Source organism: Mastigoproctus giganteus, chromosome 4 (genome assembly GCF_048544385.1).
Source record: "Mastigoproctus giganteus isolate SK-2022 chromosome 4, ASM4854438v1, whole genome shotgun sequence".
Classification (NCBI taxonomy): domain Eukaryota; kingdom Metazoa; phylum Arthropoda; class Arachnida; order Uropygi; family Thelyphonidae; genus Mastigoproctus; species Mastigoproctus giganteus.
Genome location: NC_143578.1, coordinates 189112165 through 189136794, shown reverse-complemented (window position 1 = coordinate 189136794; position 24630 = coordinate 189112165). Strand labels below are relative to the sequence as shown.

The 24630-nt window shown below is 37.0% G+C and overlaps 1 protein-coding gene across 1 annotated transcript in view; it reads right to left on the bottom strand.

Annotated features, from left to right (window-relative positions):
- LOC150087273 (TATA box-binding protein-associated factor RNA polymerase I subunit B-like) overlaps positions 1–24630 on the bottom strand; it is a 225439-nt gene that overhangs the window by 182326 nt on the left and 18483 nt on the right. The window contains exons 2-5 of the mRNA XM_090372433.1: positions 20547–20648; positions 14283–14483; positions 12978–13090; positions 12598–12748 (exon numbers count right to left, since the gene is read on the bottom strand). Coding sequence (XP_090228559.1) covers positions 12598–12748; positions 12978–13090; positions 14283–14483; positions 20547–20648 — 567 coding nt within the window. The remainder of the gene's footprint in view (positions 1–12597; positions 12749–12977; positions 13091–14282; positions 14484–20546; positions 20649–24630) is intronic.

Here is a 24630-nt window from a genome sequence, read left to right as displayed (position 1 = left end):
TTAATATGTTAATACAATAATTATTAATACATGAACTAATAATCAGGATCTTATTTTATTCTTAAAATACATTAATGTGATGTTTGTGCTTGCCTTTTTTATTCATATTAAAAAATTTTTCTGCCAGGTCAACTATAAAAAAAATAATACACTGAAAAACACAAAAAAATGATGTGACATAACACTATAGTTTGTTTGTTTTTTTAATATAGTTACTTTTAACATATACACAACATTAGTCTAATATAAACTGCACTACCAGTAACTCACCATATATAAAATGTTGATGTTCGTATGTGATTCGAAATACATATACACTTAGACCAAATGGTTGATTGTACTCTGAATATGCAGTTACCACAAGCAGATTTCTGGTGTCGCCTCGTTCAGACTCATGCAAGTCAAACAATGTGCGAAAATACTCAAACCAATCGCTCGTAGTAACCAGATCCCATGAATACGGCCAGGGAACACAATGCGTTCTCTTCATCAAAAATACCCCACATATTTTCTAAAATTATTTACATTAATAATACAGAAAAAATAGTAGTCGATATCTAATAGAAAAAAAAAAAAAATCATTCTTAATACATTTTTAACATTTGCCATGGAAATCTTACATAAACTATTACATCATCCACGACACCCATGGTAAATTATGGCGTCTCCCCAGAGACGCCATAATTTACCTTATACAGTGCATTTAACTTATACAGTGCATTACTTTTCAGATGCATAAGCAAACAGCAATAATTCACTGTTCATAATGGGGGGGGGGGCAACAACTTTTATGCATTAATAAATTATGCATTAATTAATGCATAAATATGCATTTATGCATTAATTAATAAATTTTCTGCACATCATTCATTCATCCAATCAGTACATGACAACAAACATAACATCCATTGCTTCAGTTATAAAATAACATATATGGATAGTCTATGCAACATGTACGACAAATAGAAAGCAGCTAAATCTCAAAATAATCTTATTTCAATGAAATTTGGAATGGCTTTACAATTCGCTTGCTGTGCATGCTACAATGTATTCACTACTGTTATATTAGTAACATGAAAGACTTACATAATATTTATAGGCCTAAAGTAACAACTACTTGCGAAGTACATCATACTCAGATGTTTTGGAAATGTTCAATCCAGATGTTTAAGTTAGTGGCTCGGACTACAAAATATTTTGCAGAGTCAAACACCTTTGTTACACCTCACAGGCCAGGCATTAACTTAAATTTGTTTATACCACCAGACTCACTAAATCAATTATATAACTACCTTATGAACTTGTACTCAAGGTTAAGTCTGGACACGTGCAAATTCTTAGTATAACTGTATACTCAGAACAAATTTCACACTCTTTAATTACATGTGGCCCTTTCTGTCATGCTCACATATAGACTGACACTAGGGACCACAGCACAGCACTGACAATGGTAACTACTCATTCACAATTATTCATAAATAACAGCCGACCGGGCTAGCCAGGTGGGTAAAGCACCTGCCTAGCAACCCAAAGGTCGCGGGTTCAAATCCCGCCTCGGGCTTGGATCAAAGTACTGCATAAACCTTGGGAGGTGCATTATGGCCACAGAAGCCGATGCGCCAACAACTACCAAAAACAAAAAAAAAAAAAAAAAAAAATCATAAATAACATAAGTACACAGAATACAACCAATCAATGTATATATGTGCACAATCACACTGGATGAAAAAAAGAAGTTACGGTTAACACTACAGCTTTTCACTATTTTACCCCAGTCCCGGAAATAAATATATATACAGCAGGCCCTCGTTATAAAGCGGTTCACTTTACGCTGATTCGCTATAACACTGTTCTTATATTATAATCCATATCTGACTATAACGCTGTTACAAATCACTATAACGCTCTTTTACAGATGCATTTTTGGCATATTTAACAAAATTGTTTCATTTGATGGAGTCGATAGCTTGAAAATGAATAGCAAAACAGCATTAATAACATTTTCCACGACGACTTGAGAAATTTTCCCACGCTCAGTGAAATTTTCTTGCATGCTAATTTAATTGCAGTACAAATTATTTTGCAGAGTTCCAAGATCAACATTTTAAAAAATGATCAAGTATACTGCTTGTAATATTTGCATTATATGAATTTATCTGAAGTCTAGTCATCACTCAGTACAGTATTAGACATTGTGCGTAACGGATAGTTTACTCGAACTTGTATCATAATTAAATGCAACCAACGCAGTTAAATTTTCGAAGAGTTAATAATGGTGGATAAGAATGAGAAAGCAACAACGTCTGAACGCAGTATGAACACTATAAATGTAAGAAAAAGACTGAATTTGAAAATTAAATTAGAAGTTTTGAAGCAAATCGATTCCGGTCAACGACAAGCAGATGTGTGCCATAATTTAGGACTGACAAGTTTAACTGTAAGAACAATTATAAAAAATAAAGAATTAATTTTAGCAGCAGGAAAGACACCTGTTCCACTGCAAGCAACTAGGGTTACGACGGCTATCAGGATTGAAATGGAGAGACTTTATCTAATTTTATTGAAGATAATATCCAATGCAGAATTCAGTTAAGTTAAATATTATAAAAAAAAGAGAGAGAGAGAGAGAGAGAGAGAGATTAGCCTATATGATGATCTGAAGAAAACTCACCTAAAAAAAAATAAATAAAATATGGAACCATTTAAAACTAGTAAAGGCTGGTTGAATAGATTTAAAATCAAGGCAGAAGCCGCAAGTGCAGATCAAGGAGCTGAAACTTTCAAAAAAGAACTTGTTAAAATTATTGAAGAGGAATATTATGTGTTATACTTCTCAACAAGTTTTTAACATAGATGAAGCAGGATTTTTTTGGAAACAAATGCCTAAAAGAAGTTTCATATTGAAAGAAGAAAAAAAACATGCCAGGTTTGAAAGCGGCAAAAGATCTGTTGACTTTATTGTTGAGTGGTAACGCTGCAGGAGATTTAAAATTAAAACACCTTTTAGCTTACCTGGAAGAGGGCCAAAGTACAACCCAAAATCGACACATTTTTCATGATTAAATTCATCAATTAAATTAAATCAATTAAAATCAATTTAGATCAATTAAATTCATGATTTTAATTGGAATTAAAGTTTAATTTTGATGCGTAAGTAGTTACCACATAATTATATATGTATATAATGCAGAATATTTTATATGTACGAATATTTGAATATTAAATATATTGACCGACATTTGTGCATCTTTTCACTAAATTTATTATTGATTAGGAAATATCCTATGGCACCGACCGCAACTCACAAATACATATGTTACCTTAAGGGAATGCAGCGCTCACTTAGTGCAGATTCACTTAGCGCTCTGTTTTTCCGGAACGAATTATCAGCGTTAAGCGGGGGTCACCTGTATGCAAAATCCAAGAGCTTATTACTATTCTTTTTGTTCTAATTTTTTTTTTATAGGTCCTAGCCACTGAAATCTGAGGAAAGTAGGTGACAGGACCTGCCAGAGTATTGATTCCTTACTGGTAACACCTAGCTAGTCTCCATGTGGCGCAGTATGGGCAACATCGGGTCCCATCAGGGGCCCAATGGCCAATAAGTCAGATGAACAATGGACATAACAGACTACACTATACACGATCCACACACACTTTAAATCTCTGGCTTGACAGGGTACTGTCACTCGATGCAGAGAACACCACAGAGATGGGAGAAATCCCAGGAGCCGCTAGACCCTCAACATACCAAATACTATTCACTTGAAACCAGAGGGTGCTGACCAAGTACTGGCCACACGCATAGTTTTGGTGCTCCATTATTTGTGTGCCGTTTATTGGTTTAAGTGTCACATTTTGATTTATTTTGTGTCCATCAAGTTCCTCTTCTCAAGGTGTGTCCATGTACATCAACTTCGTGAAGATCAGCCAAGGTAATCGAAAGTTATGGTCATTTTTATTAGCGTTGATCTCGCTGGGTCACAATGTGATTTTGCATTGTATATTGTTATATTGTCAATTTTGTTAAAGTTAATAGTACCACAAATATTGCCTAAATATTGATGATAATAATTATCAGGAACAGTAACTGAACAATTCTACAGCCACATATAACTTTCATGATGAATTTTGGATATTTTGCTATCTTTCCTTGTCTGACTTTAGTATGCTGCTTAATAAACAAAGGCCTTTGTTCTCAGTGTACACCACGCGGTCAAGCCCTGTTTGAGTGACCGTTAGTGTGAGTTGGTAGCTACCAGGGCTCCCACTGCTGGGTTTTTCCACCCAGATCTGGGTTTTTTGATTGTCATCTGGGTTGATAGGTTTTTTTCACAAAAATATCTCATTATCTGGGTTTTTTTGGTAATTTTTAATTTTAAGTCAAAATTTATTTTTATTTCTTGTAAATACAATAAAATTTAATACATTTAATAACAGTTTACAATTTTCTTAATTTTATATTCTAACAATACTGATCATAATTTGTAATATCTCAAGTGCTTGTACAAAATACTACAAATGTAAAAGGATTTCAAAGTTTTCGCAGAGTTCTACACTATGAAATTATGCTTACATGTTCATACATGTAAGCATACATGTTCGTGTTACTAACATGTATGCGCAGCCTATTGAGCAGGCGGAAGGCGGTCTTTACTGCACAGTCTTTCGTGATATTATTGCATTATTTGGTGTGATTTTTACATTTATGCATGTACTACATACAGCGATATAATAAATTTAAATTGTAGTGGCTATTTCTATTTTATGTTAATGGATTAGTGATTTATTTTTTATTTTATAGAACATTTTAAATAAGATAACTGCTAATTAGCCATGCCCACAATGTCTGAAACTTGTTCTCCACAGAGAAAGATGAGTAAACGGTGGTATACTCAAAATTTTAGAAATGAATGGTTAGAAGATCCGGAATTAAAGGATTGGTTGAAAAAATAAAAATAAAAATACAGTTAAACATAAAAAAAGTGCAAATATTGCTAAGACAAGTTCAACGTTAGACACGTTCTTCACAAAACGTAAACCTACGGAGAATGAAGAAGTAGCAAAGGCAGAGTTAACAATTGCTGCACTCATTTCTGAGAATAATATTCCATTTGCACAATGTGATCACCTTATAGAAGCATGTAAGAAAGCATTTCATGATAGCAATATTGCAAAACAAGTTCAGATGAAGGCGACTAAAGTCTCTTATCTTATCTTATACAAGATGGCATAGCCTATCATGAAAAAATATACATTTCTAACATATGTAGAAACAACAAGTTTTCAATGATAATAGATGAAAGTACAGATTTATCTTTATCGCAAGTTCTAGCTGTAGTTGTTAGATATTTTGATATTCAAAAACTTGATGTTGTAGATGTGTTACTTGACACTGTTTGTGTCGAAAATGGTACTTCAGAAGGGCTTTATCAAGCTGTAAAAGATCTTTTCATAGAAAAAAACATTCAAATAAGTAATCTCGTTGGCTTTAGAAGTGATAATTGTGCCACTAAGAGTGGGTTCCAGTCATTGCTAAAAAAGGATGTACCATCAGTATTTATAATGGGATGTGTTTGTCATTCTTTTGCATTATGTGCTAGTCATTCAGTCAAGGTACTACCATCATATCTAGAAATATTTATAAAAGATATCTCTTGTTATTTTTCCCGTAGTAGTAAAAGATTAAACGAGTTCAAAATGATTCAAGACGTTGTAGATACTGCTAAGCATAAAATCCCCAAATTAGCACAAACATGTTGGTTATCCCATGGCAATGTAATAAAAATTATTATTGAGCAGTGGGATGCGTTAGTTCTTTATTTTCAGTCTCAATCAAAAATTGACAAAATCGATGGTGCAGGGAATATTTACAATACTATGATCACCAAAGGAACTAAGCATATGTTGTTGTTTTTAGGATATGTACTGGAGAAAATAAACTGCCTGAATATTGAATTTCAATCTGAACATTTCAGATTGCACTTACTTCATTCAATGGTTTCAATTGAGTATAAAAATATTCTTAGTTTTTTTATAAAAGAAGAAGTCATTACTTCGTGCAAGCTGGTTGAAATTGATCCAAGCAATGCAATAAATCATAAGCCTCTGAATAAAATATATTTGGGAGGCCGTTGTATGGCCTTATTAAATTCAACACCACTTGGTGACAGTGAAAGCAGGTTTAAAAATGATTGTTTAAAATTTCTTGTTGAACTTTGTATGGAAATCAGAAAAAGATTTCCTCTAAATGATGATGGAATTATCGCCAGTCTCAATGTTCTTGACCCAGCAGTGATACATGATCGTGCCAATTCGCCATCCCCAATTTTCCATTTAGCAATGTGCAGTTCCCTCACCTTGTTTCTGAAGACAAACTAGATCTTCTAGATGATGAATGGAGATCATTTCGTTTAAATCAAGATTTAGATTTCTCTTACAAAACCATCCCTGAGTTTTGGTATATGTTACGTAATGTAAAAGATGGCTTTAATAATTCTAAATATGAGATTTTATCTAACTTTATGACCAGTCTAACTATTTTCCCTCACTCTTCGGCAAGCGTAGAAAGAATCTTCTCCCAAGTAAACCATATAAAAACAAAAGCCACAAACTCCCTTAAACCAGAAACTGTGAAAAATCGACTAATAGCAAAACAGGCGATAAATAGATCTAATCAAAATTGCTATACATGGAAACCTAAATCAGAATTGGTAAAAGAAGTCATACAAGGAACTTGTCATAAAACATACGAAGAACGTTTGGAAAAAATGAAAGAACTTCAAAAAATAAATGTGGAGGGAACTGAATGGGATGAAAATTCTGATTACAATTAAATAAAAGATATTTTTGCATGGTAAGTTTTATCTTATTTGTGTTGCTATACTATATGATGAAAACTAGGTTTTTTTTGGGTTTATTTAAGTTGCAATCTAAGTTTTTTTAAAATTTGTGAGTGGGAGCCCTGGTAGCTACATACCTCAAGTCTTCTATATCCAGAATATTTATTGGTACTAAATTTATTTGATTTAAAATATGATAAATAGAAGTTATTATTTTTTATTACATTTAAGATATTGAGAACATATATATATATATATATAATAATATGCAGTGCCGTGCTCCCAATGGCTCCCCAGGAACCAAATCATCCGGTATTCTTGATATCTAGGGATTAAGACTTCCCCCTTCCCACTCGTAAAACTCCGAGACTCTGAACTAAACATTGCACCCCAGCAGCAAAGCAACTCAGCAACTGCCCTCCAGAATCTTTCATCCCTCAGATTTTATCCTGCTGCAAAAAATTATCTTGGCACCATTATCCAATTCTGGGTATGGGAAAACAAGGCCTGGAGGGGATGCCAGACAGTCAACAAGGCCAGCCAGAGGGTTCCCAGACATCTACCAACAAGCAAGCAGTGAAATCCAACCTGGACAAACCAGAAGAACAGGACGAAACCAGACAAGACGCCACCTGCAAGAGGAGAAACAAGAGGTACAATACTGAAAAACCGGAGCAGGAAATGAGGAGCAATAGTGAAGCAAGAGATCGACAGGAACCAAGCAAAAACACAGAAGAGCAAAAACAAGGGGAAAAAATCTACCCCTGGATCTTGCGTTGCCACAGGGAACAGTCCTTGAGCAAGTGCTCACCCTGCGAGCCACTCTAGAAAACATAATGAAAGATAACAGTAGCAGGATTTCTTCAACCTTACGAGCGGACATAGTACTTCAATGGACTAAATTAGAAACAATCCTCCTGCAAACAAGTGTGGAGCACCAGAGGGTGCTTCCAGCCCTAGAAGCATATAAAGATGCTGATGGTGGCAAACAAATGCTACAGCGTGCCCCATCATATGCCCAAGCACTGAGGCACACCCCAAATGAGAGGGAAAAAACCAGCAAATAACAAGTGCAAAAGAAGAAAGTACTCACAAAAACTCCAAATATAGTGATACTGAGACTACCGGGGACAGCAATCAATCCAGTGAGCAAACAAACAAAAAGTCATAGATAATATGAAGGAAGACTTTCAAAACACCAGGATAAAGTCTATCCGCAAAACCAGAAACCCAGGGATCTTGATCGAGACTGAGAGCGAGCGAGAAGGAGATAGAAGAAATAAAAGCAAATGAGAAAATAATCACATTAGGGCTAAAGGCAGAATTACCGAAAAAGAAAGGCCCAACTATACTAATATTCGATGTAGAGTATGACATGGATCCGCAGCAATTAACCAATGAGATTTATAGAAAGAACTTACAGAGCCACTCCCCAGAGCTGAAACCCTCTGAGCTGATTTTTCCAAAGTTCAAAATAAAAGCAAAGAATGGGATGGGAGTAAATTGGACGGTGGAACTGGTGCCATCTGCTTGGCAAATCTTAAGCACCCAAAACAGAATTTATATAGAATGGAGCAGCCTGAGATATCGGGAACATATACCCATTCCCAAGTGCTTTCGCTGCTGCAGATATGGCCACACCACCCATACTTGCACACAAAGAGAGCTGACCTGCAGCCACTGCTCTAGCAAAGGGCATGAGTATAATACCTGCCCCAACAAAACCGACCTACCAACCTGCACAAACTGTAAGAGTCTGAAACTGGAGCACTCACACTCCATCCGCAATACTGGGTGTCCGACATACCAAAAAATCAAGAGTTCCTACCAACAGAGAATAGATTATGACCATACACCATAAACAATTCAACTCCAGCATTCTCACATTCCACCAGCTCAATGCACAGCGTACCAGGTCGGTGGTGGAGCAAGTCCGACTAAAAGCTGACGATGAAAATGATGACATCTTCATAATATTGGAACCGTACATGCACCAAAAGCAAGTACGGGGAAATCCTATTAAATACAAATTGTGCAGTACACAGATGAAACCCCATGGGCAACTGTGATAATCAGGAACCCCCATATCACAGTCACAAAAATCCCACAATTCTGCACTCCCTGGGCAGCATGTGCCCATCTGGTCACCTCCCTGGGAAGTCTTTATGTGGTTGCTCTATACTGCAGGCCAGGGGCAGAAATCGACTACGCGATAACATACCTGGAGAATCTTCAAACTGCACTAAGCGGACACAAGATACTAGTGGGGGCAGACGTCAACTGCAGGTACCCCCCTCTGGCACAGTGCCATGCCCGAAAGAAGAGGCTCAACGACTGGGCAAAGGCTCGAGGAGCACCTGGCCAACTCCATATTTGTTGTTAAAAACCAATCCTTCTGCCTCCTGACCTTCTGCAACACCTTATGGGAAACAGATTGACATAACATTAGCCACAAGAAACAGACACCCACATCACAGATTGGACGGCTAGAAATGCCTGGACGACCTCGGACCATCGTACAAACAGATTCGCCCTCAGCAAGGCAAACTGGGACACCTTCCGAGAGACTCTACACACAGCAGGCCAGCAATACCTGCACACACTGAGGGAGCAGGAATGCGGGAACGAAAACTCGGAACGACTCCAGAAGGATTTAACAAAAATAATAACAGAAGCAGCAGAGAAAGCCATGAAGAGAAGAATCCCCACTGCAGGGGCCACGCCCTGGTGGACTCCAGAGCTCACATGAATGAGGAAGTTAGTACAGCACAGAAGGAAACAATTTCAGAGGGCTAGGAAGAATTGGCCACAACAAAAAGTCACTGAACTCAGGAACCAATATAGAATCACTAGAAATTATTATACTGAACAGATAAAGAAAAAGGAAAGAGAATCATGGGAGAGGTTGGTACAAGGGTCAGGGAACAGCAACCCCTGGGGGTTGGTATACAAAATTACCACTCACAAACTCCCCAGGGGGGAAGGAAGTCGTGACACCAAAACAGCACAAGGAAACTTAACCATAACCTGGGAGGAGTCAATTGGGAACATACTGGACAACATCCTTCAGGAGCTGCCAACACTAACAGATGAGCAGCAGGCTATCTGCAAAGCAAACAATTGCTATAATAATGACCAAATAGAATCCCCCTTCACCTTAGAAGAAATTCAGGATGCAGCAAGCCGTGCAAAAAATAAGAAATGCCCTGGACTGGACCTAATTGAGCCAGAGATGGCAAAAAGAAGCAACGGAACATATACCGGAATTACTGCTAAAACTATTCGATTGCTGCCTGGAAGCAGGTAAATTTCCACTACAGTGGAAAAAGGCAAATTTAAAACTACTCCTAAAAAACCCAACAAGGCCACCAGAAACACCTAGTTCCTACAGACCCATAGCCCTGCTACCAACCCTTAGTAAAATATTTGAAAGGCTGCTACATACCAGAATCACAAGGCATTATAATGAAGTAAATCCTAACATGACAAAGCAATACGGATTTACTCTTGGCAAATCCACAATCGAAGCAACGCAGAACCTCCTCTCTCACCCATTGTCAAAGGAAATACTTCCTCGTCATCACAGTGGATTTCGCCAGGGCGTTCATCACCCTCTGGTGGCCAAGCATCTTGGCTAGACTCAGAGCTGCCAAATTTCCATCGAATCTTTATAATTGCACAAAGGATTACCTGGCTGATAGAGCAGTGCAAGTTACAACACCATATCAATGCCTCAGTCGCCCAGTCCTGGGGCCGCTCCTGTGGAACTTTGTCTTAGACGAATTCCTCACCATGGATCTGGGTGGTATGGAGGCCCAGGCCTATGCAGATGACTTGGTCTTGACCATCGGGACTGACAGCAGATCCTCCCTACAAATGCAAGCAAATGATGCCCTGCAAAAGCTGCTAGATTGGACGAAGCTACACTTGCTCAAACTAGCACCCGACTAGACAAAATCGGTGCTGCTAAAAGGTATGCTAGACTTAAGGAGACCACCACAAATTAAGATTGAGAACAAAACAGTTAAGCTGTGCGAACAGATTAAATACCTACGAATAATCCTGGACAGAAAATTAAATTTCAAGCCACACCTAGAATATATTAAACAAAAGATAAGAAGATACGCGGCCCTCATCGCTGGAGTCACTCGCAGGGACTGGGAACTCAGACGTACTACCCTATCTCTCTACTACAAAGCTCTCTTCATCCCTGCCATCACATATGACTCCCCTGTCTGGTACACGAGGGCGGGACTAGAAGTGAATAAACGGATCCTCAAAACCATTCAGAGGACCAACCTCACCACGTCGAGAGCAACTAGAACGACTAGCACGGCTGCCCTCCAAGTCCTGGCACGAGTTCTCCCCCTGGATCTCGAAGCTACCCACTGTGGTCTGCTCTACCATCTTGCCAGAAACACATCGGCTACAATGTATGACCACCACTGACATCACTAATGACCACAACTATGAGAAGAGAAGAATCACCCACCACCTTGGCAGAGGAGATGGAGCAACACAGAAAAAGGTGCAGTGACTAGAAGATTCCTCCCCACTGTCACCAAGCTATACCCTAAGGCGCCAGCGTGGTTTCACCCTGGTCGAAATAACACCTTCCACCTTACAAGACACGGCCCGTTTAAAGTTAAACTTCACCAACTTGGCATCATAAATAACGCGGACTGTCCCTGTGGCAACCCGGAATCCTGGAGACGCTGTTTGAGTGCAATTTGTATGACGACCTATGACTATGCCTAATAACAGCAATCCAATATATACTGGACAACCAAGCATCCAGACTGTTAGACACTCAAGAGGACTACAAGGCACTCAGTCAATATGCCCAGGATCTATTTTCTAGAAGGAAAACAATAACAGAAATACACCAAAGGCAACCTGACTAGAAAAAATGCAGGAGGTCAAACAAGTAAAAAAACTCACCATACCACAGACAGACAAGACTTTAGGGTGATTCAGATGGTCTACTGGCGACCCAAAACTGCATTTCCTTGTGCTGGTTTTTTTCCCCGGGGGGGGGGGGGGGGAGCATTTGCTCTTCTCCTCTTCTCCCCATATTTTCACTCTTGTGGGGCATGGGCATGCCCCACTGAAAATGGGGGGATCACCTTCCTATCCGACCCCTCTTCTTCCTATTTCATCCCCCCATCTTCACCCTCCCTCCCATAACTTTCTCTCATACAGCGACTGACCCACATGTCCAAATTTAAATCACATCAAATTTTGCCCAACCCTTTAGGCTCTCTAGAAATAGTTCTTTCAACATAAAACCCCACGCAGCGCTTTCTAAATGCAATTTTACTTAAATCAACCGCAATAGCTCAAACCTTTATTTTAGGTCCTAGTCACCGAAATCCCGGGAAAGTATGTGGCAGGACCTGCTAGAGTATAATCAGTCTCTTGGTACACCCGGCCGGCGTCCCCATCGCTAGGTATGGTAATGCCGGGTCTCACTGGGGGCCCAGCAGTCAACAGGCCGGATGAACAATGGGCACAACAAACTATATACCACATGACCCATACATTATTTTTAAACCTCTGGCATAGACAGGGTACTGTCACTCGATACACAGAATATACGCGGAGATGGGAGAACTCCCCGGAGCCGTCAGACCCTCAACATACCTATACTATTCACTCTAATATTATTCACAATGAAAATCTGCAAAAAGTAATCTATATGGCAGAAAATTAAAACGTGCTGATGCCCAAAATAAAATTCTTTTTAATTACATACCTTTGGTTTTTTCTTCCTCTTGCTAGAGCTGCTAATGGTTGCAACTGCTCTTCTACCACCACCACACACAAATGATTTCCAGAGGTTACTACATTTGCTAACTGTTCCTTCCACACCCAGTTCCTTTTCACCAAGAGCAACTTTCACATCTCTTAAAAAAATTAGGAGTAATAAAAGAACCTTAATAATTAATATTAATGTTATTTGACTTCATTTCACAGATTTTTATTGGTAATAACATAAAGACCCAGGCTAAAATATTATTATAGCCTGGGTCAACAATTTCAGGATATGAGCAATGACATCAACACTAATATATCATCAGAAATCAATGTCATAGATGGAAAAATAATGAAAGAATAGAATTTCAAACAGTTTACCTAAATCTAGGAACTAGTCCCAAACGAGGTGTCCAACAATTATTTGATTCATTTTCCATAAATGCAATTTCACATTTCTGAAGATAGGATGACCAGAGCTGGAGTACAACTGACTAAATAAGAAAATAAGTAGGGGAAAAAAAAAAAAAAAAAAAAAGGTGTTTTCATTAACCTTAAAAGTTAATTTATTCAATAAATAAAATTACATATTTATAAAATGAAAGAAAGCATATTATAGGAAGCATCTTACAAGAGGCTGATTAAACTCTGTGTAAAATATAAAATAAACCTTGGTGATCCTAATATAGTGGTCAGGCAGTGTATAACGGGGAAAAGGACCTCTTTGTTTCTACTGGAAAATCACTAAGAGAATCCTATTGCCATAAAATCATCATAAAAAGTAGGTAAAAGGCACACTGCACTTCTACATAGTTTATTAACACATTATACACATAAGAAACACCAAAAAAAAAAAATTTTTTTTTTTTTTTTTTTGGGTTTCATTGTTCTTAAATATTTATGGTTCCTCCCTTTTAAATCTTTGTTAATATGCAGATTAATTGTTAATTTAAACTGCAGGTTTAAATTAACAGTTAAAAAAATTAATTCCTCTCCTTTTAAGTTTAATAATAGAAAGAACTTAAACGACTTTTTCTATTAAACCAAGTTTTATGCATTTGTGAATATGCAATTTATGATTTTTTTAAGCAAACTTAGCCATTCAAAATAGTAAAGGGTCTACTGTATTTCAGAAATTAGATAATGCATCTAGTTTAATTTATTTAACTTTTAGGGCTATCGATACCTAGCCCTGCAGTAGAGAAAAAACAAAGTTGGGAACTCAATTTGAAAATAGAGATTAATATATTTTTGGGTGTAAAAGGGAAATTAACACTCAACTAGAATTTGGATAGCCATGACAACTAAATTACGAAGGCGAGTGGGGTAGAGATACCTGCATCTGATGGCACATGTGTATTATGAACAATACTTTAATATTTTCTGTCTACCTTCATATAAAATAATCTTAAAATCGATTCACAAGATCAAATAAAATTTAACAGTCGTGTCTAAATAATAAACTCTTACACTTTTATTTTTAAATCTTCTAGTTGTGCATATTGCATTATAACAATGCAAAATTTTGGCTTACTAGTTCCAAAAGGTTTTCAACCTCAGCTCTACACTAAATGGTCATCATTATCTATGTATCATTATCAGTGTATATGTGAAAATGAACAATATGTGGGAAGGAAATGAATTGAATTCTTGCATATTTCAAAATACAACACAACAAAAACCAACCTTTAATTTGGGAGATGCACCAAAGTTAATGAGAGTCTGGACCTGTTTACAAATCAAAATATTGAAAGCCTGAGCAGTGATCCACATTTCGCCAGAGTCTAATTGTAATTGTTCTTGAAGCACTGTTTTTTTGTCAGAAGTATGAATTGCATGAATTCCTCTAACATCTTGATATTCTTCTTTCTCTTCTGCCCGCAAAACCTGCAGTTTAAATTAACAGTTAATGTGAGTATTAACAAAAATTTATACGATACAAAATTAATTACCAAATGTGGCACAATCAATTTAAGTAATACTTGGACGAAGATAATGAGCAAGTCCTGCTAGATTTGAACAATTACTTTGTGTAGATGCTGAAAAATCACATATAACAAAAAATAACATTTGGAACTATTATTTGGAAGTTTAAATATTAATAATAAAATAGGATTAAACCATGAATTCTGAAAAAAAAAAAAAAAAAAAAATACTGCCATGTAATTTAACAAAGTATACTCATTAACTGATTGATATGTTGCCCCAAATTTCAGCATACAGGCAAATGTTCCACCATTTTAATTTATTCAAAATTAATTTAAATGATTTTAGCTCAAATATAAATAACTGTCCTATAAATCACACAATTAAAAAAACAAAATTAGAAACATTTTATTTTCGTCCAGCCATATTGGACCAAAAATTTAAAAATTTCTACAGAATAGGAGCTAAAAATGATCAAGTGTAATTAGTGTCTTTCAAAAGTGCCTACTTCATTATATGTAATTTTGTACTACACTGATCTTAACTCATATGAAATTTCAACTCAGGCATTTTTTTTTTAATAATGTAAACTCCAAACATAAAAGGTATTGGAACCTATAGTAGTTAGTATCAATGTATAGGTTAAAGCTTGAGGAAGAAGATAATTTTTTTGACAATAGACATGAATTTTTCTATATTATAGATTTTGAGAAATACACCGATGAGCCAAAACATTATGACCAGTGAGTCAATATGCAAATTGAAGCAACTGCAGGTGAACTATGGCGCATGCGCAGATCGGGACACGGTATAAAAAACACCTGATACTGAGCTCCATTAATCAGTGTTACTCTTGTTCTTCAGGTGGGAAAGGCAGCAGACTTAAGCGAGTTTGACACGGGCCAAATTGTAATGGCCAGATGACTGGGTCAAAGCATATCCAAAACCGCACAGCTGGTGGGGTGCTCACAGTCAGCCGTGGTTAGTACCTACCAAAAGTGGTCTGAGGAGGGGAAACCCACGAACCGCCGGCAAGGTGTTGGACGACCACAGCTCATCGATGCCCGAGGTGAGTGAAGGCTCTCCTGGATGGTACGTGGCAACAGAAGGGCGACTGTGGTGCAACTCGCCGGTAATTGGAATGCTGGTGATGGGAGTAATGTGTCACAATACACAGTACATCAAACCCTGCTGAAAATGGGGCTGCATAGCTGCAGGCCGCTCCGAGTGCCCATGCCAACCACAGTTCACCATCAACAGTGCCTACAATGGGCACGCGAGCATCAAAACTGGACCTTGAGGGATTGGAAGAAGGTTGTCTGGTCTGATGAATCATGTTTCCTGTTCCACCATGTGGACAGCCAGGTACATGTGCGTCGTTTACTTGGGAAAGTGATGGCACCTGGATGCACCGTGGGATGAAAACCAGCCAGTGGCGGCAGTGTCATGCTTTGGGCGATGTTCTAATGGGATATCCTGGGTCCAGTCATCCATGTGCTGGGCACTCTGAGACATCTACTACCTACCTAAACATCACTGCTGATCAGGTACACCCTTTTGTGGCAACGGTCTTCCCCTCTGGCAGTGCAGTCTTTCAGCAGGATAATGTGCCATTCCACACTGCCCGGATTGTTCCAGACTGGTTCGTGGAACATGAGGAAGACTTCCAGGTATTGCCCTAGCCTAAAAATTCTGCAGACATCAATCCCATTAAGCATCTGTGGTTTGTGTTGGATCAGCAACTCCGATCTGTGGCATCTCAACCACAGACCTTACAGGAGTTAAAGGATCTGCTGGTTACGTGTTGGTACCAGATACCACAAGACACATTTAGAAATCTTGTAGCGTCCATGCCTCGCCAGGTACGAGCTGTTTCGGCTGCATGTGCAGGACCAACATCATATTAGGTAGGTGGTCATAATGTTTTGGCTCATCAGTGTATATGTAAAGGAAGGTTCTTCAGAAAAGGCATTCAACAGAGAGTCAGTATGTGTGCATGTTAAGAACCAAATCTACTAAGGCTATGAGACATCAGTATATTGTACCTGCAAATAAATGCATGTATTCTGTGGTTTATTTTCCTGTTTGCTGAAAGAAAAACCATGCAACCCTCCCTTGCCTGAAACCAACTAACTTAGCCTCATTATGAAAAAAAGCCGACAGAAATCAACAGCTTTTGAATTCAATTCACTCAGGACTTCAATTCATTACTGAGTGAAGTGCATTTAGTAATTTATGTGATTTACTAGGAATATCAATGCAACATTTAGAAAAAGGTATGATGTTAATAAGACAGCTTTATCTTTAGCCAAATATGCAACAGAACCATTAGGTTTTCACGGATGATAGAAATAGTGATGGACAGAAGCTGCACCAACAAATCTGGCCAAGGGAACAGAAAGCTTGACTACCAGTTGGACAAGTAGCAAGTTTTCTAATCTTAACCTATTCAAAATTATGTTCAGATTGATTAATAACCGTTTTACAACAGTTGTGAGCTTTAGTGCAAGCAAAAAATTTTGGATACAAGCCAATTGGGATAGGCTACTTTTTGATCTTAAACAGCCTCAGCACATTTATTGGAAATGAAGGTTGCCATAGGGAGATTTTAGGGTGGAATGAGGAATAAAGAATTTCATCCTTACAAAATCATTTTGATCAAATGATTAGTATTAGTATTAGTAATGGCTGCATGTTGCAAGAAAGCCTATGGCTTATGCTGCACCAGCCAAAAAAAAAACCTAATAGAACAATGATAAAAAAAAATAAAAATATATATAAATAATAATAATTAATAAAAGAAAAGAAAATTAAACCTATCATCCTAATGTGCTTCCCTGACCCGAAGATACTATCCAGATGACCTTTGAATTTCACCAAACTGTCAGCCTCTACCACCCATGTAGGCAACTTATTCCAATAATGTATAACTCGCAGTCTGGTGTGACATAAACAATGGAAAAACTGAGAATGACTATAAAGACTAATAAAGTGGCCCAGAAAATCAGAATATCTTATGGGGGATTTTTATAAAAATCAACTGAAACTCATGCAGTGGCAGCTCATACATTAACAAAGCATTCCACAATTTGTTGGATGACTACTTTCTACATCAAAAGAGAGTAATAAAGGAAAGCAACGTTCTTGATCTGGTTATCAGCAGTGATTCATCATGTGTAAAGAATCTTCAGGTTAAGGAATCTTTAGGTGTCAGTGATCACTGCACATATTGATATGGGATTTATTGAAAGAAATAATTATAGTCAAGGGTAAATGGAAGGGATTTTGTTTTCACCAAATATTTATTTATTTTTTTTTCCCTCAATTTTTCCGATTTAGCTATGTGACAGTTTCATTATCAAAGATTATAATGGGTTCCAACATTTTTTTAAAAATGTTTTCCAGTGGAAAGATCTGAAGTGCCTGAAGAACCATTAACATTGACATATATTTTGAAGGGTTATTTGTGGAAAAAAGATCAAGAGTGTCGGTTGTGGGGTTAGAAACGTCTGGTATTGTAGTAAGTAAATAAACAAGCTCAGTAAAATCATCAGTAATTGCAACAAGAATAATGAAATAAATACCAACATTTTTTGTTGATCATTTTAAAAGCTATCACTGAAACAGGTACAATCATGGTATCAGATGAGTCTATAGAGCCTGGTGGGGGGTGTTTATACTTTGGGACAGCCATTTAAACTATTGAAAAAAAATAAAAAATAATGAATGGTACTTGAAAAGAGAAAACAAAGGTGTGAAGCTTTGTTTTCTCTACCTCTACATACCAAGATGACAGTCACATTTTTTCTTGTTGCAGTTTGATATATATTTTTTTTCCTCTCAATTTTTCCAATTTAGCTTTGTGACAGTTTCGTTATCAAATGTATATATTTGGTGTTACTACTGTTATTATGTGTGTGTACATATATATATATATATATATATATTTTTTTTTTTTATTATTATTTTTTTTTTTTTTTTTTTTTTTTTGAAAAATTAAAACAGTTGCTTCTTGGTTTTAAAGCAGAATGAGATGGGGGTCAGATATGACCCAACTGTATTATAAATTCAGTGAAACAAATGAAACAGTATGTTCTGTATTACAAATGGTGGTCACTGTTCACTACTGCATTGCAGTTCCGATACTTGAAGGTTCTTAATAAATGAAGAATCCCTGCTGATAATCAGATCAGAAATACCAATTTCCCTTGTAAGCATATCCAGAAGTGTTCTGTTACACAATGGGCTGCTAGCCCACAAGCTGCAATGAATACTAGGAAAGCTAAAATTCCCCAAAGTAAAGGATTCCAATTTACTGGTTGTTGTTTTTATTATTTACATAGTATTAGTAAATTAGTAAGAGGAGTTTACCTCAATATAGTACATAGTACATCAGCATCTACAGCAATATCGTACTGCTGATTTCCTGGACCACCCTTTCCATTTGTCTATACAGTTGTTATTCTACTTATCACAGCCATTTGATCTATAACATACCCCTACTCTCCAATTTCCAAATGTTTATTTTGCACAAGACTGACTGAATATTACACAGTTATGTTCTAGATTCTGTGCATTTCTCAACCAAAGGAATAAGTCTCCCTTTCTCCTGCACATGTCTATCCCTTCCATATACACAGGGCCAGTTCCAAAATTTGCGGGGCCTTGTTCAAGAATTACTTGTGGGTCCTGGGGTCCTGTACAAATGAAATATCAAACAAAACATACACATTAAGAATGAAGTATACGCTCTACTTCTAGCAATTTTCAAGTTGACTCGAGCAAGCTCTCTTGGAGGGGCGATAATGTGGGTAACTAGAAATTAAGATGGTGGTAGGCTCATCAATAGAAATGCAGAAAAGATGCAGATGATATTTTTGAGTGAGGGTCCCTGTTCGACAGAACCGGTTGAACATGCTTGTGGCCAGCGCTGCATATAAATTTTACTCAACATATTCAAAATCTGCATCCTCTATAAACTGCACCACATTTCTGTTATTCCATGAACTGTCTCCTATTCTCTCTCTCTCTCTCTACAACATCACCTCATATCTGTTAAACAAAGCCTCACTTATACTCAATATTGTTAGTATCTATGTACAAGGCAGCGCCTCCGTAGCCAGGTAGAAAGGAGCAGCAGTGCGTAGCACACGCTTCTTGATTAGACTGGGGTTCGAGCCCGTCACCACCAAATACAGAGGATGCGGAAAGGTCAGGGAATGGCCACCGCATATCCCGGAGCAGTATGGCCTTAGTTGCTAATGCTCCTAAAAACCAAATAACAAACAAATAAACAATCTATGTACAACAATATCATTTGTAATCTTTAAAAAAGGATAATAAATATCACTAACTTTTGCCCCTTACAAATATATTTGGTACTATTCCACCTACCCTTATTGCACCTACCCTTATAAAATATACCTAATTTCTCTGATTAAAGAATCACCAAGAATAACTACCCACTGGTGAGACTAGTGCTTTCTGCTCTTGGTGATCCTAACAGCCAGATGCATAATGGTAGGCTCTAGCCTTGAGATGGTTAACCGAGAACTTGATGAATCTCTTGATTTAATTTCTTTGAGGGCAATAGTTTTCTTCAGATTTCACTCAAATTTGTCAAAATGCTATATTTCTACTTAATTTCCTCACACTCTCCCTGCACCTTGCATGTATACATGCACACCTCCCATGGCAACATGTACAGCTTTAGTCAACCCTGCCAGCATGTTATGCACAATGAAAGCAATAGGCCTTGATTCATAGAATTTGATTCCTGGTCGTTGAGGTCTGTCCAGCTAGTCTGTCCATAGTCAAGATGTAAAGGCATTTGGAATTACTAATGACCTAATCAGTCTGCGATAAAGGTTGCTTGATAAAAATGAAAAAGTTCAGAAAGTACGGTGGTTTTCCCTACAAATGGATTAAAAATCCAAAGCTGGTTCACTGGTTCCTCCTGCATATTTGCAGGAGGAACCAGTGAATGGGTTAAAGAGAAACTATAATCAAAACAAAACCTCTTACCTGTGACTGTGTATTACACTCAGAGCAATAATATAAACCCTCATGATGATAGAAGTCATTTCCTTGGCAAACCTGACAATCTGGCATTGTTTTTACAGCTATCTGAAATGGATAATAAAAAAATAAAAAAACTAACAATGGTCAGCAGCATATATTTATCTTACAAGAAAAGTGCACTGTTATGTTGTGATTTATTTTAAATTTCGTGGGGATGAACTACTCCTTCAATTAAGCAAAATCACACACACACACACACACACGTGTGTGTGTGTGTGTGTGTGTGTGTGTGTGTGTGTGTGTGTGTGTGTGTGTGTGTGTGTGTGTGTGTGTGTGTATAAATAAGTGTTAAAAATGTAGAAAATTAGCGAATTAGAAAACGTGTAAGATCAGATTAATGCCATCAAGGTATCGATTAAACATTACATCTGTCTGTAAAACTTATATTACAGCATTTATTGAACAGTATACCATGGGCATCAAATGACAAATGAAATTTAATTAGAATATGAAAATAATACTTGACCTTATGGCACTATAGGTATTCCGAGTAAAAGTATACCTATAGAGCCATAAGGCCAAGTATTTAGTTAACCTAAGTTGAACTTCATTGTTACACCCTATAATTAAACACATAATACATAATAAAATAATATAAAGTAATAATAAAATGATAATGAAGCTAATTACTGATAAAAGGATACATTGAATGGTACGTTTTCTAGGGCTGCTCAATACATCATCAATAATTGGCTAAGGCTACCTGTTTCTGTTTGCTATTTGCCAGTATGTCTAGGAAATTACTGAAATTATAGATTCCAATAGAGGTAGTTCTCAACTTTATGAGTTAATTTGTTCCTAGCATGCGCTCATAAAGCAGGAATTTATTTCCCATAGACATAAGGTTAAAAATAGGGGTTACATTCTCAATAATGACTGATTTATCCAAAGAAATGAAAATGTAGCCTGTAAATTCAAGAAAATTATAATAACAGAGAAATTATTTACAACTTACAAATGTTAAAGAATGTTTATTCTTCATCATCGACTAAATGCACACTCGCTGATCACTCATTATTGGCTCGGCACTCATTGGTTTGCTGCACAAGGAGTCGTCGTCTTCAGAAATTTTTCAAGAGGCGTTTGTTCCCAAGATAATCTTCTCTTTTAATTATAAATTTCACGATTGCATTCATAAGCATTTTTTAATGGCACACACAAATTGCAACTAACACGATTCACGTGCAGTAACAAGTTTATGAAGCTTTGAAAAAAAGGAATGAAGAGAAGATTCTGAAAATTTATTTGTTTTTTATACGATTGAAGATTTTAGTAAAGGGGAAACACATTTCACCATAACGCAAAAAACCACACAATTCTAGCTATCAATATTTTTGCAAATGCAAGAAAATCAAGTTTACTACCCATTTATAATTGCTTGCAGTAACAGAAAAGTCCAATAAATTGGAAAGTGCAAATTGTTTTATGGTCGTCACCTCCAGAAATGTACTTTAGAAATATATCACAAAGGTGCTTAAAATTGATTTTTATAACGGAACATACGGTAACGATGAGTGTAGTGCATTTATTGATTTGAATTGGTAACTAATACAATTTACAAACCACACTCACGACCTTTTATATGGCCTTAAGGTCACGCTCGTGACCTTAAAAATGACATTTTAGAGAGATAAATAGCTTAGTTATACAGCGAAAATTTCAACTTCCCAGATCTTGAAATGAATTACAAAAAAACCATGTGTTATTGGGTTCACATTACGATATTTTAACGATACAATAGTGTCTCTGGAACTGATTAATACTATAAAGCGGGATATACTGTATTGTATAGCTACACACGTGGTTTGGGAATGTGGTATATTTATGAATGTTTAACATTCATTTTTTTCAATTAATGTTCATATTTTCGATTTTGTTGATACTTGGGGAAAAAAATTCGTAAACCCAGGAACTCATAAAGCGAGAACTGCCTACACTCTAAAATTATAGATGCAATTTAGGTTAAATTTAGCAGCAAACTGGTAGAATAACAGCTAGCCCGACAGATAGCAGTGAATCAAAAATAATAAAAGTGAGTGCCAACTAATAACTTTCTTATAGGTTTATTTACTAGTGAAAAATAATTATGTAGTGAAAAGGAAGGGCTTTTGCCGATTCAAGGAAAAAAGGAAGAGGAGTTAGGATTGCTATAGTACCTCATTTTCCCTCAAATTTCTCTAATAGATTTTGAGGTATAAAATATTAGGGTTAGCAAGCATAAAGCAAAAGCAAAGAAAAAGCATATTATAGAGATACTTCGGATTTACTGGGAGCATAACTGCCCATCCCTTTAGTAGGGATCCTAGTATTACAGTAGGTAGTCATTACAGAAATCCAATAATGAATAGAGAAATACCTGATGTAATAGAAGATTTTAGAATAAAATAAAATAGTAAGTAAAAAATTCTACCAAATTGCACATCAAATTTAGTTTTTAGAAATAATAAGAATAAACCAGCCTTACTGAAATAGTAGAACAAATAGAAAATCAAATTTAGTTTACTATAATAATAATATTAAATAATAAATTGAAAATGAACAATACCTTCACTCTGTAAGAAACATGGTTAAAAGGATTTATAACTTGGATTGCTGCCTGATATATGTTAAAGAAAAATTGCAGTGCCTTCTCAATTTTGGTAACTACGTAACCAATTAAATAAATAATTAATTAAAGGGTTGTTAATGACAGTAAAAACAGTGTGCTAGAAAAGTTGGGCAGATAGGCTGAGAAGTAGCAACTGAAGTTTAACATTGACAAATGCAAAGTACTACATATGAGTAGAAGTAACCCCAGAGAAACATATCAACTGTGTGGTATTACAATTAGGGTGGTAGACAATGAAAAAGACCTGGGAGTAATTGTGCAGTCAGATATGAAGTTTTCTGAGCATTGCAACAGACAGGCTGCCTCGAGCAGGTCATGGGGTATTGTCAATAATATACAGGAATTTTGCTAGTAGGGAAAAGGAGGAGATTATCCCTTTGTATAAAGCAATGGTGAGGCCACAGCTTGAATACTGCGTACAGGTCTGGAGGCCTCATTTTAGGAAGGATGTAGAGTTGTAGAATAGAATAGTAGAAAAGACAGTTGTAGAATAGATGTACAGAAATTTGCCTTTAGCCAGCAGGTACTTGATTGCTGGAACAAACTTCCACCTGCCGTTGTGGAAGTTGATAACTTAAATAGATTCAAGGAGAAACTGGACAAACTGGGCATTTAAAGTCATTACTTCTTTTCTGCTTCATGCTTCATAAAATGGCCTAATATGGTACTGAGTGGCCAATTTGGCACACATTCCTATCCATTCAAACTGACTTCTATCACAATAAATGCAAAAAGAAGCATATGATTATTATTATTATTAATAGCTATATGGTGCAAGGAAGCCATCCATGTTAAAAGTACCCCTGAGTATAGAGATAAAGAAGCATCATTGCTGAGGCATACTTATGTACTTGATCTGAGCATCTGCATCGTTGTTATTTGGTTTTTAGGAGCATTAGCAACTAAGGCCATAATGCTCTGGGGATATGCGGTGGTCATTCCCTGACCTTTCCGCATCCTCCGTATTTGGTGGTGACGGGCTCGACTGCTGCTTTGTGTGCTACGCACTGCTGCTCCTGCCCACCTGGCTATGAAGGTGCCAGCGAGAGAGAGAGAAAGAGAGAGTCATAAGTAGAAGGGGATCACCAAGAAAGAGAAGAATGATGATATCCAGCTCAGGATCCTGAGTGTGCCAAGCCCATACTCACCAGATGTGAGAGCCCTGGAGTTGTATATGATGCACTTTGAATGAAATTGCTGTATGCTTACATCCAAATGAGTTCCTCAAACAGTACATCAGTGACGAGCTGCACTGATATGTCTGGGGCCAACTGCAAGACAAATTGCTGTGGGAAGTCTGGGTGATGAACCAACCAGTTTGAAATGCTGAAGTTCCAAGACCAGTGCAGTGTCTGTTCAAGTGTTTTTCTCCCTGTTAAAACTGTTCCAACTGGCCATCTTGCACTTGGTAGTCTGAAT